Raw genomic sequence first — 12427 nt, forward strand, 5'->3', positions numbered from 1 at the left:
TGTTTTGCCTTGTTACAGTTGCTCCTAATTCAGACAGAAGGAAATAACCACAACCAGAAAAGATCCACCCCAACATAAATACAAAATAACATCAATACAAAAACCCAATATATACACAAAATATCATCAAGATGGATGAAATTGGTCAACAATAATAGAGAGTCCAGTTGTTGTTGTGGCACTTAAGAAAACATTTCAACAAACCTTAGGCATGTTATGTTATGCCATGTGTGAACAGATATACATGATACATGCAGAGATTTAACATAGAGGTGATAAATTCTCTGACTCCTTAAACTTTGTGACATCTCTTAACATCCATGAACTCCTTTACATAACTGACTATGTATCTGAAAGCAGGGTTAGGCTATCAAAATATATCAGCACTTCGACAGTAATGGCAGTCAAGTCATTTGACCATAGTTGCAAAGTCATTTTATACATTTAGCCCCCATTTCTTTTTTATCTCATGCTGGCCACTTTGGAGACTAGTAGGTCATTTACAAAGTTGTTCTCTGACGTTTCGTTCACAGCACTTGAACGCAGTATTTCACTGCTATGATATGTACATGCTTTGGTGATTTTGATATTTTACTGACTTTTATCTTTATTTTAGTTGTTTTTTTTTCCACTGTGCTATTTTTAAAAGTGCAATCGGTGCTTGACATAAAACGCGAACTTCTAATGTTTGGCACAACCGGGTTTCCGTAATCACGGAAGTAGTGTTTCACAACTGAGCCTCAGAAGCCCGGCGTGACATTCACCGGGTTGTTGGAGTTGGGAGCTGTGTACAAAAGAGGAAAACGACCACCCTGCACCCGACCGAGCTGCTGTCAAAATGAGAGTACTAAAAGCGGGCGCGTGTTTGGCTAAAACTCATCTTCTGGCACCTGGGAGCGTCACCATTAAAAAGGTAACACGAGCTGTACTGATTGACATCCAACTCTCCCCATGATCAGCCAAAACGATCTGCCATCAGCCCTGTGTGTTTCTCAATCGGTAAACATGGGGTTTGAATATCGATTTCTGTCTGTGCCGTCTCCACAGTTGCTCATCAACAGCTGCCGGACATGCTCCTCCGGTATCTTGCCCAACGAGAGGATCCGCAACATCGGGATCTCAGCTCACATTGACTCGGGGAAGACTACCCTGACCGAGCGTGTCCTCTACTACACCGGCAGGATAGCAGAGATTCACGAGGTGAGAGACTGCACGGAGCCTGTATGTGTGTGAAGCGAGGGGTTGTTGCTGTCAGGTGAGGAGTAAACCGAGCTCCTTTACAGTCGTAGGCTGCACTTTATAAACTGGATTTTAATGCAGTGCCTTAATATTATATACTGTACATTACAACCAGGCAATCCTTTCCAGTTTGTAAGTTATACTGTATTAAAGCAATGAATCAAGTCACCACAAAGTAAGTGGATAATGAAAGTAGCAGTAACTACTAGACACACAACCTTGGGAGAGCTGTCCACTATGGCCAGTTGGTCATCAGTCATGGTCTTCCCCTGTGGTGTGCAGGTGAAGGGGAAGGACGGTGTTGGAGCCACTATGGACTCTATGGAGCTGGAGAGACAAAGAGGCATCACCATCCAGTCAGCTGCTACATACACCATGTGGAAGAATCATAACATCAATATCATTGACACACCAGGTACTGAGAGTGTCATGTGGCCTCAGGCCCATTGGAACATTTTGTCCTCTTTGAACTCCTTTTGAATCCTTACATTCATTACATTGCTGCACTCAAGTACCGTGTTTTCAGGTGTCTGTGCATGTACTGTCACTGTCAGTAGTTCCACAGTGGTTTGCTTGTAATGATGTTGCAGCTGCGGTTGAATTACTCAGGTCAAGTACGTCTAACAGTCTGTGGTGGTGTTTACCTGGACACAGAGATGAAGATGCTTTATAGCTTCATATAAACCAGAAGTATTCTCATGTTTAAAGTGTTTATGTCTTTGTTGCACTCTCAGGTCATGTGGACTTTACCATTGAGGTGGAGCGAGCTCTGCGTGTGCTGGACGGAGCCGTGCTGGTTCTGTGTGCAGTGGGTGGAGTCCAGTGTCAGACGATGACTGTGAACAGACAGATGAAACGCTACAACGTGCCCTTTCTCACTTTCATTAACAAGCTAGATCGCATGGGCGCCAACCCCAGCCGAGCCCTGCAGCAGTTGAGGTCTAATATACACACGTGGAGAAACACACCTTCATACATGTATACAGACGTACCCCTGATATATCACATTGTAAAAATAATAATAATAATCCTAAAGTCCAGATCAGATCAAAACACTATTTGAAACAATGTATTTCGTAGCTCTATTTGCAGGATAAGCTGGTTAAATGTAACCTTTACATGAATCTAGTTTGCCCTTCCTGAACTTCAGCTAATTTAAGTTTGCAACATTTAAATAATCCAAACAATAGATATGAATAGAAGAAACCAATACAGTTGTGTTGTTGAGATGCTCACAGTTCACTACCATGTCGCTAGATTTCACATAGTTCACATGAAATTGAGCATTTCTCAACAAATGTTGCAATCAGCGGTGGTTTCCTGTGTCTTTTGCTTTAGAACCAAACTGAACCACAACGCAGCCTTTGTGAACATCCCTATCGGCCTAGAGGGGAACATGCGCGGCATCATCGACCTTATTGAGGAACGCAGCATGTATTTTGAAGGACCGTTTGGGTAAGGGATTTCCCTCTGGTGGCCACACCATGAGGAGATCAGTAATTCTAACTGTAATTTCTTTTTAGTTTTCCTTACTGTTGTGTTGTCTGTATTATTTTTTGTTTATTTTGGTTATTCTTCTCTTGAATTGGACTGATTCAAGATGACTTTGCCTCAGCAATTATAAAAAGACCTGCAGGTATCAGGGACGGGAAATGTCAAAATCAGCATCTGTCAGTTTACAGGCATCAATATCAACTCTTGATTCAAATTTCCTGAGATTCTGACCTCGAGCAATATAAAATATATTCAGACTGTTGATTTGTTTGTGCAGTCAAACCATCCGCTATGACGAGATCCCAGCTGATTTTCGTGCTGAGGCTGCAGAGCGGAGACAGGAACTGGTGGAGTGTGTGGCTAATGCTGACGAAATCTTAGGAGAACTTTTCTTGGAGGAAAAAATTCCCACCAACGATGACCTAAAGGTTTGTGCCATTAAATCACTGTTCCTCATAAGGTTCATTGGGATGCTCGAGCCAATCCTGGCTGTAACTGGGCGAGAAGCAGGTCACGCCATGGACAGATAGTCGGGCTATCAGCCACAACAATGCTTTGAGCTACATGCTAACATGATTCTCATTTTCCGTAAAAACTTCTAAACTAGGACCTGAAGCCTTTATGTGAGGGACAATTTGGATCCCATACTGTAACTGTCCGTCTCTCTTTTGTCTCTACTGTCTTCCAGGCTGCAATCCGTAGAACTACGGTGCAGCGTCTTTTCAGCCCAGTGTTGGTGGGCACAGCACTGAAAAACAAAGGAGTCCAGCCTATGTTGGATGCTGTCCTGGAATACCTGCCAAACCCCACTGAAGTCAATAACTATGCTATCCTCAATGATCAGTGAGTAGGGTTGTCTTTGTTTTTTTGTACCATCACTACTTGAATTGTAACGATAGATGGAAAAAGTTCTGATTATTTTCAACTGATCAGCCTTTCTTGAAAAATGTTTTGTGCTAATGTCAGTTTGTTTTGGCTCTGTTAGAGAATCAAGTGAAACATCAAAGATTCAAATGGACCCCACAAGAGACGCTACAAACCCTTTTGTTGGTCTGGCCTTCAAACTGGAGGTTAGATAAAGTTACAAATCAGGTCTGTCCCAGTGTGCCGGGCCTTGTTGTTTACTGTGGTCTTTCTCATTAACAGGCAGGGAGGTTTGGTCAGCTGACGTATGTGCGTGTGTACCAGGGCTGCCTGAAGAAGGGGGAATACGCCTACAACACACGCACAAGCAAGAGAGTGAGAATTCAGAGGCTTGTGCGTCTCCATGCTGATCAGATGGAGGCGAGTACAAACCAGTATATGTCAGTTTTACAGTCTGAACAACATGACTGGTCAAAACAGTTCAGTTCCTCTTTCGGCTCCAGTCAAGTGTGTAGATAACAACCACGTCCCCTTTGACATTTTTCCGTTTGTGTTGCATCAAAATAACACCTGAAACATCACCAAGGGCAGTGTTTACTATTTATTTATATATCTCGGTTATTAAAATTTGAATAAACTTGATACCTGATATGCAAACCTTGTCTTGCTTCTCTAATCTTTTCTATGTTGCTTTTCTTTCCATGCTGTTTCAGGATGTGGATGAAGTTTATGCAGGAGATATTTGTGCTTTGTTTGGGATTGACTGTGCTAGTGGAGACACTTTTACATCTAGAACCAGTGCTAACCTTTCCATGGTGAGTGGCTTCGATCAGTTCACCGTGCAAAAGAACTGTGACAGAGCAAGAACTGTTTTGGAAGTGCTCCAACCCTTTATATAAGCACAATCATGTATTCACGTACTATTGTTTTGTTCCACAGGAGTCGATTCACGTCCCAGAACCTGTCATTTCCATGTCAATGAAACCAGCCAACAAGGTAAAATTAATTGAATCGAGCTGTATGCACTGTAAATATCTAACTGTAGTGTGGATTGCATCCTTCACTCTTGCCTTTTATCATCCTTTATGTGGACAGAATGACCTGGACAAATTCTCCAAAGGTATCAACCGTTTCACCAGGGAAGATCCAACATTCAGAGTGCATTTTGATACAGAGAGCAAAGAAACCATCATCTCAGGCATGGGCGAGCTGCATCTGGAAATCTACTCCCAGGTACTCAGTCAGACAGGGTACAAGTCAATGTTTGTTTAATACAAGATATAAGTATTTATTGTATAGTATATAGTAACTTTACTGATGCATAATTTTCTGTATAGTTTATATATAGTTCAAATGGATATATCAACTTTAATGAAAGCAGGTCTTTACCTCATATCATTTTTTGGTCGTTTGGTTTGTTGTTCCAGAGGATGGAGAGGGAATACAGCTGTCCTTGTGTGATGGGAAAGCCCAAGGTGGCTTTCAGAGAGACCATCACTGCTCCTGTACCGTAAGTCTGGATCTCATGACAAACACACTAAATAGCTCAACTGAGGCAATAATCCGTATAAACAGTTTAATTGGACTAAAATGCAACAAAAACACAACACAGTGTAACGATATCATATCATTATCTATGATGGCTTAACTCCTGAAAGTAGAAATTCGACCTTGGTGTAGTACTTCATGCCTCATTGTAAACGGTCATGCTCTAATATCTGAATACAAAAGTGAGCATAGTTGTAATGGCAGTGTCAGCATGTTAGTTTGTGTTTGGAGGTTTTTCACAATGGCAGCGAGGCAGCTGTTCCATATGCAGCACTTTAACTCCCTCTGATGGAGACCAGGTGAACAGCAGTTTCCAGTGAAGGATTTCCTGCCAAAATAAAAGATCAGATTAACATGAGATGTCAGGTAGTAAAGTCGGAGTGTTAGAGCTCTTCTCAGCTCAAAAATGCACCATATCAATTTACTGTAATCTGCCGTTAGTGCTGAAACGTTTGGCTACTTTATCATCTGGTCATGTGGACAAGCAGTAATACACATCTTGATAATTGCACAGTTCGTGGTGAATGTAGCTGTTTCTTGCAGACCTCTGTGTTTTCATTTACATGATCAGTAACTGATGCAGAAGTAATAACTGTGTACCTGGGACACCATCTCGTGCAGCAGTACGATATAGTCAAACTTCAGCTGATCGTTCTCAGATTCCTGCAGCAGACAAGGGAAAAAATAAAGACAACTGACGCAAACTGAGTTTACAGGGATAATTCTCAGTTGGTGTGCAGAGTTTTTGGTCTGTAGAACTTGTCTTATACTCAATGAAGGTCTAAGAGTATAATGAAATAGATCATGCAAAAGTTTTTCTTCAACGTAAAGAGTTTGCACCTGAATATGGATCACATAATCGTGGATCATGCCCTTTAGGGAGAATCATAATCCACTTATATAATACTTATAAGTACACTTATAAACTCACAATATTAAATGACATCTGCAAAGTGCGCATGTGGATTTGAAAACGGTGCATTATCTGTTACTGTTTCTTTTTAGTTTTCCTTACTGTTTCCTAATCCTGTTAAGGATTATGCCAACAAACCTTAAATAAGCCGTACATATCAACTAAGGATTCATGAGCGAATCCAGCAGCAGATAAAACAACCTACCAGCTGAGTGACGTTGGCCACCTGAGCCACGTTGTACAGAGTGTTTTCAGTAGATTCTTTCAACATGACGAAGCTGGCAGCCACGATGCCCAGGTGCCAGAACGGCTCCATGTCAGGATCAATGTGGCCGTGGCTGTCTGTTGGTCAGCGAGTTGGTGTTAGAAGGAAGTTAGGTTATGTGTGTGCACGGTAACATAGATGAGTTACCGAGAGTATGATAGTGTCAGGAATAATGATTAGTAAGTAATTTAGTGTTTATCACTGTGGTTGACAGGAAAAAAATGCTGCACAAATGTGTGCAGAAATTGTAGCACAAAAGAGTGTTGCAATTTTTAGACAATTTGTTGTGCAATATCTGTCTGTGCTGATTAGTAGCAACAGCATGCAGAGTTACTTTTATTGTACATACCAGGTAAATATTGTGCTGACAGCAGACTTTGGTTCCTCTTGTACTGTTGATACAAGGCCTCTTCTTGAGCTTTGATGTTGATATTACGGAGCTCCTCACACGAGGCCTGGACCTCTGGTGAGCCCGGCTTCTCCCCCCTTGGAAACAAAACCTCTGCGGAGCATTTCTCTGTAATCTGGATGTGTCGTTTTTGATTTTTAATTGACAATGGGGTGAAAAGAAGCAAATATAAGAAGCGCAGGTTTTATAAGCACACAGGAAAATAAAGGCGTAGTCCAGCTGTTACCAGGGTATCCAGTAAGTCAAGATTGCACCACACTGTTATTCATACCACCTAATGTGAGGCTGCTTTTATCAGCTGCTCAGTAAAGCCTGTCAAACCTGGTCAGGCCTGCTCATAGTAAAGCCAGAGATTATCCAGCTGTGTACTTTAAACAAAAACTCATACCTAAGATTTGCTTAAAAAAACATTCCAAAAGCAGTGTATGGACGCAATAACCCTTATCTCTTGAAACACTGTAGATACAGTCAGTCAGACTAAATCATGTGATACAAGTAACCCCCCAAAAATTATTTTTGACATACATTGCGAAGGAACTCCTGCACAGAGATCTCCAGCCGATACTTTCTTCCAGGTCCGGCTACATCCTAAGACAGAAATCACACAACATAGAACTTGTCACTTGTCTGTATGCAGACTTTATATAGAAGTTGAACGCCTGTTCTTAGTTCGATGATGAAGTTGAACCGACCTCTGCGTGTCCACTGTGAACCTTGCGCATAAAAACCAGCCTGTATGGTGAGCCGTAGCGGGTGTTGAGGTAGTGTTGGATCACCTTGGCTGCCCTCTGAGCAGGGTAGTGACTAGGGTTCAGCTCACCAGTTGCCATCACATCCTCCACAGCCTCCTTTGCTATTAAAACGGTCTCCTGCTATTCCAGATGGAAAGACAGTGAGAGAGGAAATAATGAGGAGCAAGCAGAAAATTTGAACTGAAGGTGCAGTAGTGAGCTAGGATGGGCCTCCAGTTCCTGATGGACTTTGACCCTCAGGTTTTAGCAGGCTGGAGTGTTGGAACAGCCAGTGGCCATTTAAGGAAATTGTTAAAGAAATCAAATGTGTAGAAGTGTACAGCTGAAAATTGCGAAGAGAGGATTAAATAACGCAGTTTGAACTTGCCTGTATGTGGAACGCTGAGAGTGCCTGCAAATTTGAACGTGTTCGTGTTCAGTCAGCTGTTCCTCATGCCAGATTACTTCCCACTTCCTTTGATGCTAGACTTTGAGCACTGCCCCTGTCTTAAAGAGACAGTGCTCTTTTTTTCTGTTGCTCCATGTCCTCAGCTGAACATTACATCCAACACAACATATATCTAAGTGTTTTTAGTGCAATGGATGAATCAGTCACATTTTCTCCGATTGTACATCTTTTTGTAACTAAACCATAATGACAATTTCACAATAATTAAGAATAATATATATAGAATAATATATAACAGAATTATCTCACTTCACAAAATAAGAAGCTCTTAGAGAGAACCTGACAATCCCCCATATTTTAAAATGTTTTGTCTCATTTCCCGTAGGTTTGACTTCACCCATAAGAAGCAGACTGGTGGCTCTGGGCAGTATGGTAAAGTTATCGGGGTCCTTGAGCCGCTGGAGCCAGAGCATTACACTAAGCTGGTGTTTGACGATCAAACAGTTGGAACCAACATCCCAAAGCAGTTTGTACCAGCCATTGAAAAGGTATGCACAAACTGTAATTTTCCTCAACAGGACTTAGAAACTTGCAAACCTCCTCATCTCGTTGGCTTCTCATCTTCTGTTTCTTCAGGGCTTCAGGGAGGCCTGTGAGAAGGGACCTCTGAGCGGGCACAAGATCTCAGGACTTAGATTCCTCCTGGAAGATGGAGCGCATCATTTAGTGGACTCCAACGAGATCTCCTTCATCCGTGCGGGAGAGGGCGCTCTAAAGCAAGGTGAGCGTTTGGTTACGTCAGAGCTGACCTCATTTGATTTTAAAGTAATTCAGTGTCGGCTTCTACCATATTGTGTTGTCATTGTTCTCTCTGCAGCAATGGAAAAAGCTAACGCGATCATCGTGGAGCCGATCATGTCTGTGGAAATTGTGGCACCTCAGGAGTTTCAGGGAGTAGTCATTTCTGGTGTAAACCGTCGTCACGGTGTCATCACAGGACAGGACGGGGCTGAGGGATACTTCACGCTGTACGCTGATGTGAGTCACTTTTAAAATATTTTTACCTGCAGCATGTATCTCCAGCCTTGTAGCTTACAAAACTACTACAAAACTCATCATTCACCATCATTTGTATTCCACTAATTTTTGGACTGTGTCCCTCGACAGATTCCACTAAATGATATGTTTGGCTATGCAACAGAACTACGCTCCTGTACTGAAGTAAGTTTAATCTCACACTCCATATAACTCTGTAGAACGTATCCCCATTGTAAATTAGAAGTATGCAGATATACAGTACAATACATTGTAAGTACACTCTACAGAGGAGTTTCAGTGTTTAGAAAACTTCTGTAATACATTCTAAATTCACATACTAACATCTCCTATCATTGTTTACTCAGGGGAAAGGAGAGTACACCATGGAGTACAGCAGATATCAGCCCTGCCTGCCAGCCACACAAGAGGAAATCGTCCACAAATACCTAGAGGCTACAGGGCAGCTCCCTGCAAAGAAGAACAAGTGGAAGAACTGAACTTAACTGTGTATTACTGGACTTTGACATAACCACTGTCTCTCCTTTACACTCTTTTTCCAGCCGTAGTCAATTGTCACAATTAGCTGAAGCAAACAAAATGCTGACATTTAACATTTGTTTTGTAGTTAAAGCTCATTTTCCTTATTTTAATACCTCTCTTGAAAAATATATTTATTACCTTGATTTTATCACAAAAGGCCTCGACACTCTGCAACAACATTGTCCGAGATCGTGGCTGAAGTGAAAACTAGCAAGCTCAGTGCATTGACTTGAGCTTATACAATGGCTTTTGTACTATGTACAGAATGGTCTTGATGTAATACGATTGCAACTAAGTGTAATTTTTCTGTGAAGATCTTTTATTTCCCAACAAAGTCTTGAATAGTGGAAAACAGTACCAGTCTGTACCAGTCTCAGGTTCAATGTTTGCATTAATTACTAAACAGATTAAAAGCCAATACCAGTAAAAAGAACCAGTTTCCACCATCACCAGTTAGTTAGTTTCTTCTCACCTGTCCGAACACAGTTTTCTTTGTCATCTGAAGCACAGTGTTGGTATGAGCTGGCCTGTCTGCTGGGGCAGCTTCTGGTCTGATCGTCACAGTGGGGCTCCCAGTTACTCCAGCTAACCCAACGAGAACAACTATGATCGCCAAATCCATTATTCTTTGCTATAAAACACAGATGCAAAAGGGGAAAAAATACTTCTTTGAAAGAGCGCAGGCAGGGAAACGACTCTCCCATAAGTGTGGAGTTATGTAAGGAGGAGGAAGAGGAGGAGGGAAAGCAGAGAGAAGAGATTGTCCAGATCCTGCTGTCTTCCTGGCACGATCTGTTTATTTCCTTTCCTCTTAACTAAACATACTGCTCCATTGGTATCTGCCTCTGCTTTCATGCAGAGCACTTAAGTTGTCAGCCGCCAAACGCCCTCACAAGAAGAGTTTAGTTTAGGAACAGTTATCCTATTAGAGCTGCTGCTCATTAAGCAGGTGTGATTAAAATGAGAGTTTGATGAGTTGTAACCTCGCCTGGTGCACATTGTGTTCCCTTTGCCAAATTAAACATATTCCTGACATTTGTGGTCGTTAAAACACAAAGTCTAGAATAAAGTGGAATATTTTTAGGAGATCACACATGCTCAACAAGATCTTCCCACAGGAAATACTGCTGCTTTCTCAAAGTTAAAAAAACATAAAAATCTTCTTCAGGTACAGGAAACCAAGTTAATGTCGGGGCAAAAGAGTTTAACTTTCTCTGCTCCATTTTACATTTACATTCATACAGTCATTTGGCAGACGGCTTTATCCAAAGCGACTTACAAGTGAGGTACAGAGCAATCAAACATCTAAGCCAAGGAGACGATCTTTGAAGTAAATTGCTCTACAATGAGCAGTTTCAGTTTTATAGGGTATAAGTACAAAATTTTATTTTATTTTTGTAAGTGCAGAGAAAGAGTTCTGTTTTCAGCATGTTTCTGAAAATTGAGAGTGAGGCCGCTGAACATGCAGAGATGGGCAGCTCGTTCCACCATCACCTACCACCCTGCCTCTGTTTTTGCTGCGTCTTGTTCTTTTTTGTTGCCACCAATGGAACCACAGAGCTAAAAAGTCTTGCCTGGGATCTTTTGAGGTGAGGGTATGGGACCACAAGATATCAGAGCGCAATGAGCAAGAGAGATTTTAGACCTGGGTGAGGGAGTTTAGGTAAGCCGGTGCTGTTGAATTGATCACTTTGTAGGCAACAGCCAGGGCTTAGAACCTGATAAGGCGGCTACAGGAAGCCAGTGCAGAGATCTAAAAAGTGGTGTAACGTTTCCTTTGTGGCTGATCAAAAATTAGATGTGCTGCTGCATTCTGGATCATATGGAGGGGATTGATAGATGGAAAAGAGTAGAGGACTAAGAACACGCCCTGCGGCACGCCAGTGGAGAGGCAGTGAGAGTTAGAAACCGGTCCCTGCTAAGATGCCTTGAAGGAACGTCCAGACAAGTAGGACTTAAGCCAGGCCAGAGCTGTCCGGCTGGTCAGGGATGCCCAAATCAAAAAGTGTAGAAAGAAGGATCTGGTGGTTGACTGTGTCAAAGACTGCAGATAAATTAAGTAGAATTAAGATTGAAAACAGGTCTGTAATTCTCTGGAAGGGAGGGTTCAGGGGTGGAGGGGGTAGAGGAGTGACTTGAAAGTGGAGAAAAGCTTCCTGGTCAGTGGTGTTGCTGAGTTTGTCCTGGTAGTACTCTCTTTTTGCCTTTGTGAAGCAGAGCAGGCTCTGATATTCCGCTAGGGCAGATGGAACCTTGGACTTGCGCCACTTCCTCTCAGCACTCCTGAGCGTAACTATTAGCTTATTATTAGTTTGTGTTTTGCTGATTAAAAAGCCTTTAAAAAAAGAGAATTTGTGTATGTTATTTTATTTTGATGAAACAGAATTAAATCGATTAAGAGTGGAAAGATGTAATTGTCCTTCCCTATTGGTGTTAAAAATAGAAACTAAACAAAATAAAACTATTTGAATCATCATTTAGGCTGCAAATATTAATTTCATTGATGTTAAATTACACAATCACAAAACCCCAGAGACTAAGAACATACATTTAAATGAAGCATTACAATTTAAGGACTAAAGAAATCTCTATAACACTTTATCTACAAAATCAAAGTTGACAGATGATCTATATTAAAAACTCGGTATACTTAAGATGGTGCAGCGGTTAGCACTCTAGCCTCACCAGAAGCTCCATTGCCTGTTGCTGTCAGTAATGGTTGTCAGTCCGGTGATAGACTCTTTACCTGCCTAGGCTGACTGGGATTGGCTCCGGCACCCAGAATAAGCGGAATAGATACCTGATGAATGGACTTGGTATACTGAGTAACTCTATGTTGCAGTTCATATAAATCATTTAAATACGTGACAAATTATAATGTGTACAATGTTTTGAATAAGTGATAGGTGTCCACTCAGTGGCTGCTTAATCAAATAGATCTGTACTATTTATTGTAATCCAATACAACAGTTCAGCC

At 41.7% G+C, this 12427-nt stretch overlaps 2 protein-coding genes across 5 annotated transcripts; one reads left to right on the forward strand and one right to left on the reverse strand.

Moving 5' to 3' along the window:
• The first annotated feature begins 705 nt into the window (after positions 1-705).
• gfm1 (G elongation factor, mitochondrial 1) lies at positions 706-9899 on the forward strand. Its single transcript, XM_026372662.1, has 18 exons — positions 706-913; positions 1048-1200; positions 1522-1654; positions 1974-2178; positions 2578-2694; positions 3011-3161; positions 3422-3576; positions 3719-3803; positions 3880-4017; positions 4311-4412; positions 4537-4593; positions 4693-4830; positions 5025-5107; positions 8258-8420; positions 8509-8653; positions 8750-8910; positions 9040-9093; positions 9276-9899. The coding sequence occupies exons 1-18, from the start codon at positions 839-841 to the stop codon at positions 9405-9407; spliced, it is 2247 nt and encodes a 748-aa protein (XP_026228447.1). The 5' UTR covers positions 706-838; the 3' UTR covers positions 9408-9899.
• lxn (latexin) lies at positions 5159-10485 on the reverse strand. 4 transcript variants are annotated; one of them, XM_026372682.1, is made up of 7 exons: positions 9923-10485; positions 7425-7601; positions 7258-7320; positions 6673-6847; positions 6264-6400; positions 5746-5808; positions 5159-5473 (listed from the first exon to the last, which is right to left on the reverse strand). In XM_026372682.1, the coding sequence occupies exons 1-7, from the start codon at positions 10070-10072 to the stop codon at positions 5360-5362; spliced, it is 879 nt and encodes a 292-aa protein (XP_026228467.1). In that variant the 5' UTR covers positions 10073-10485; the 3' UTR covers positions 5159-5359. The 4 variants fall into 4 exon arrangements, with proteins under 4 accessions (XP_026228467.1, XP_026228458.1, XP_026228482.1 ...); XM_026372673.1 differs by having other exon boundaries at positions 7425-7604; positions 9923-10480; XM_026372697.1 differs by lacking the exon at positions 9923-10485 and adding an exon at positions 7852-8049.
• Positions 10486-12427: the final 1942 nt, after the last annotated feature.

Source organism: Anabas testudineus, chromosome 13 (assembly GCF_900324465.2).
Source record: "Anabas testudineus chromosome 13, fAnaTes1.2, whole genome shotgun sequence".
Lineage (NCBI taxonomy): Eukaryota > Metazoa > Chordata > Actinopteri > Anabantiformes > Anabantidae > Anabas > Anabas testudineus.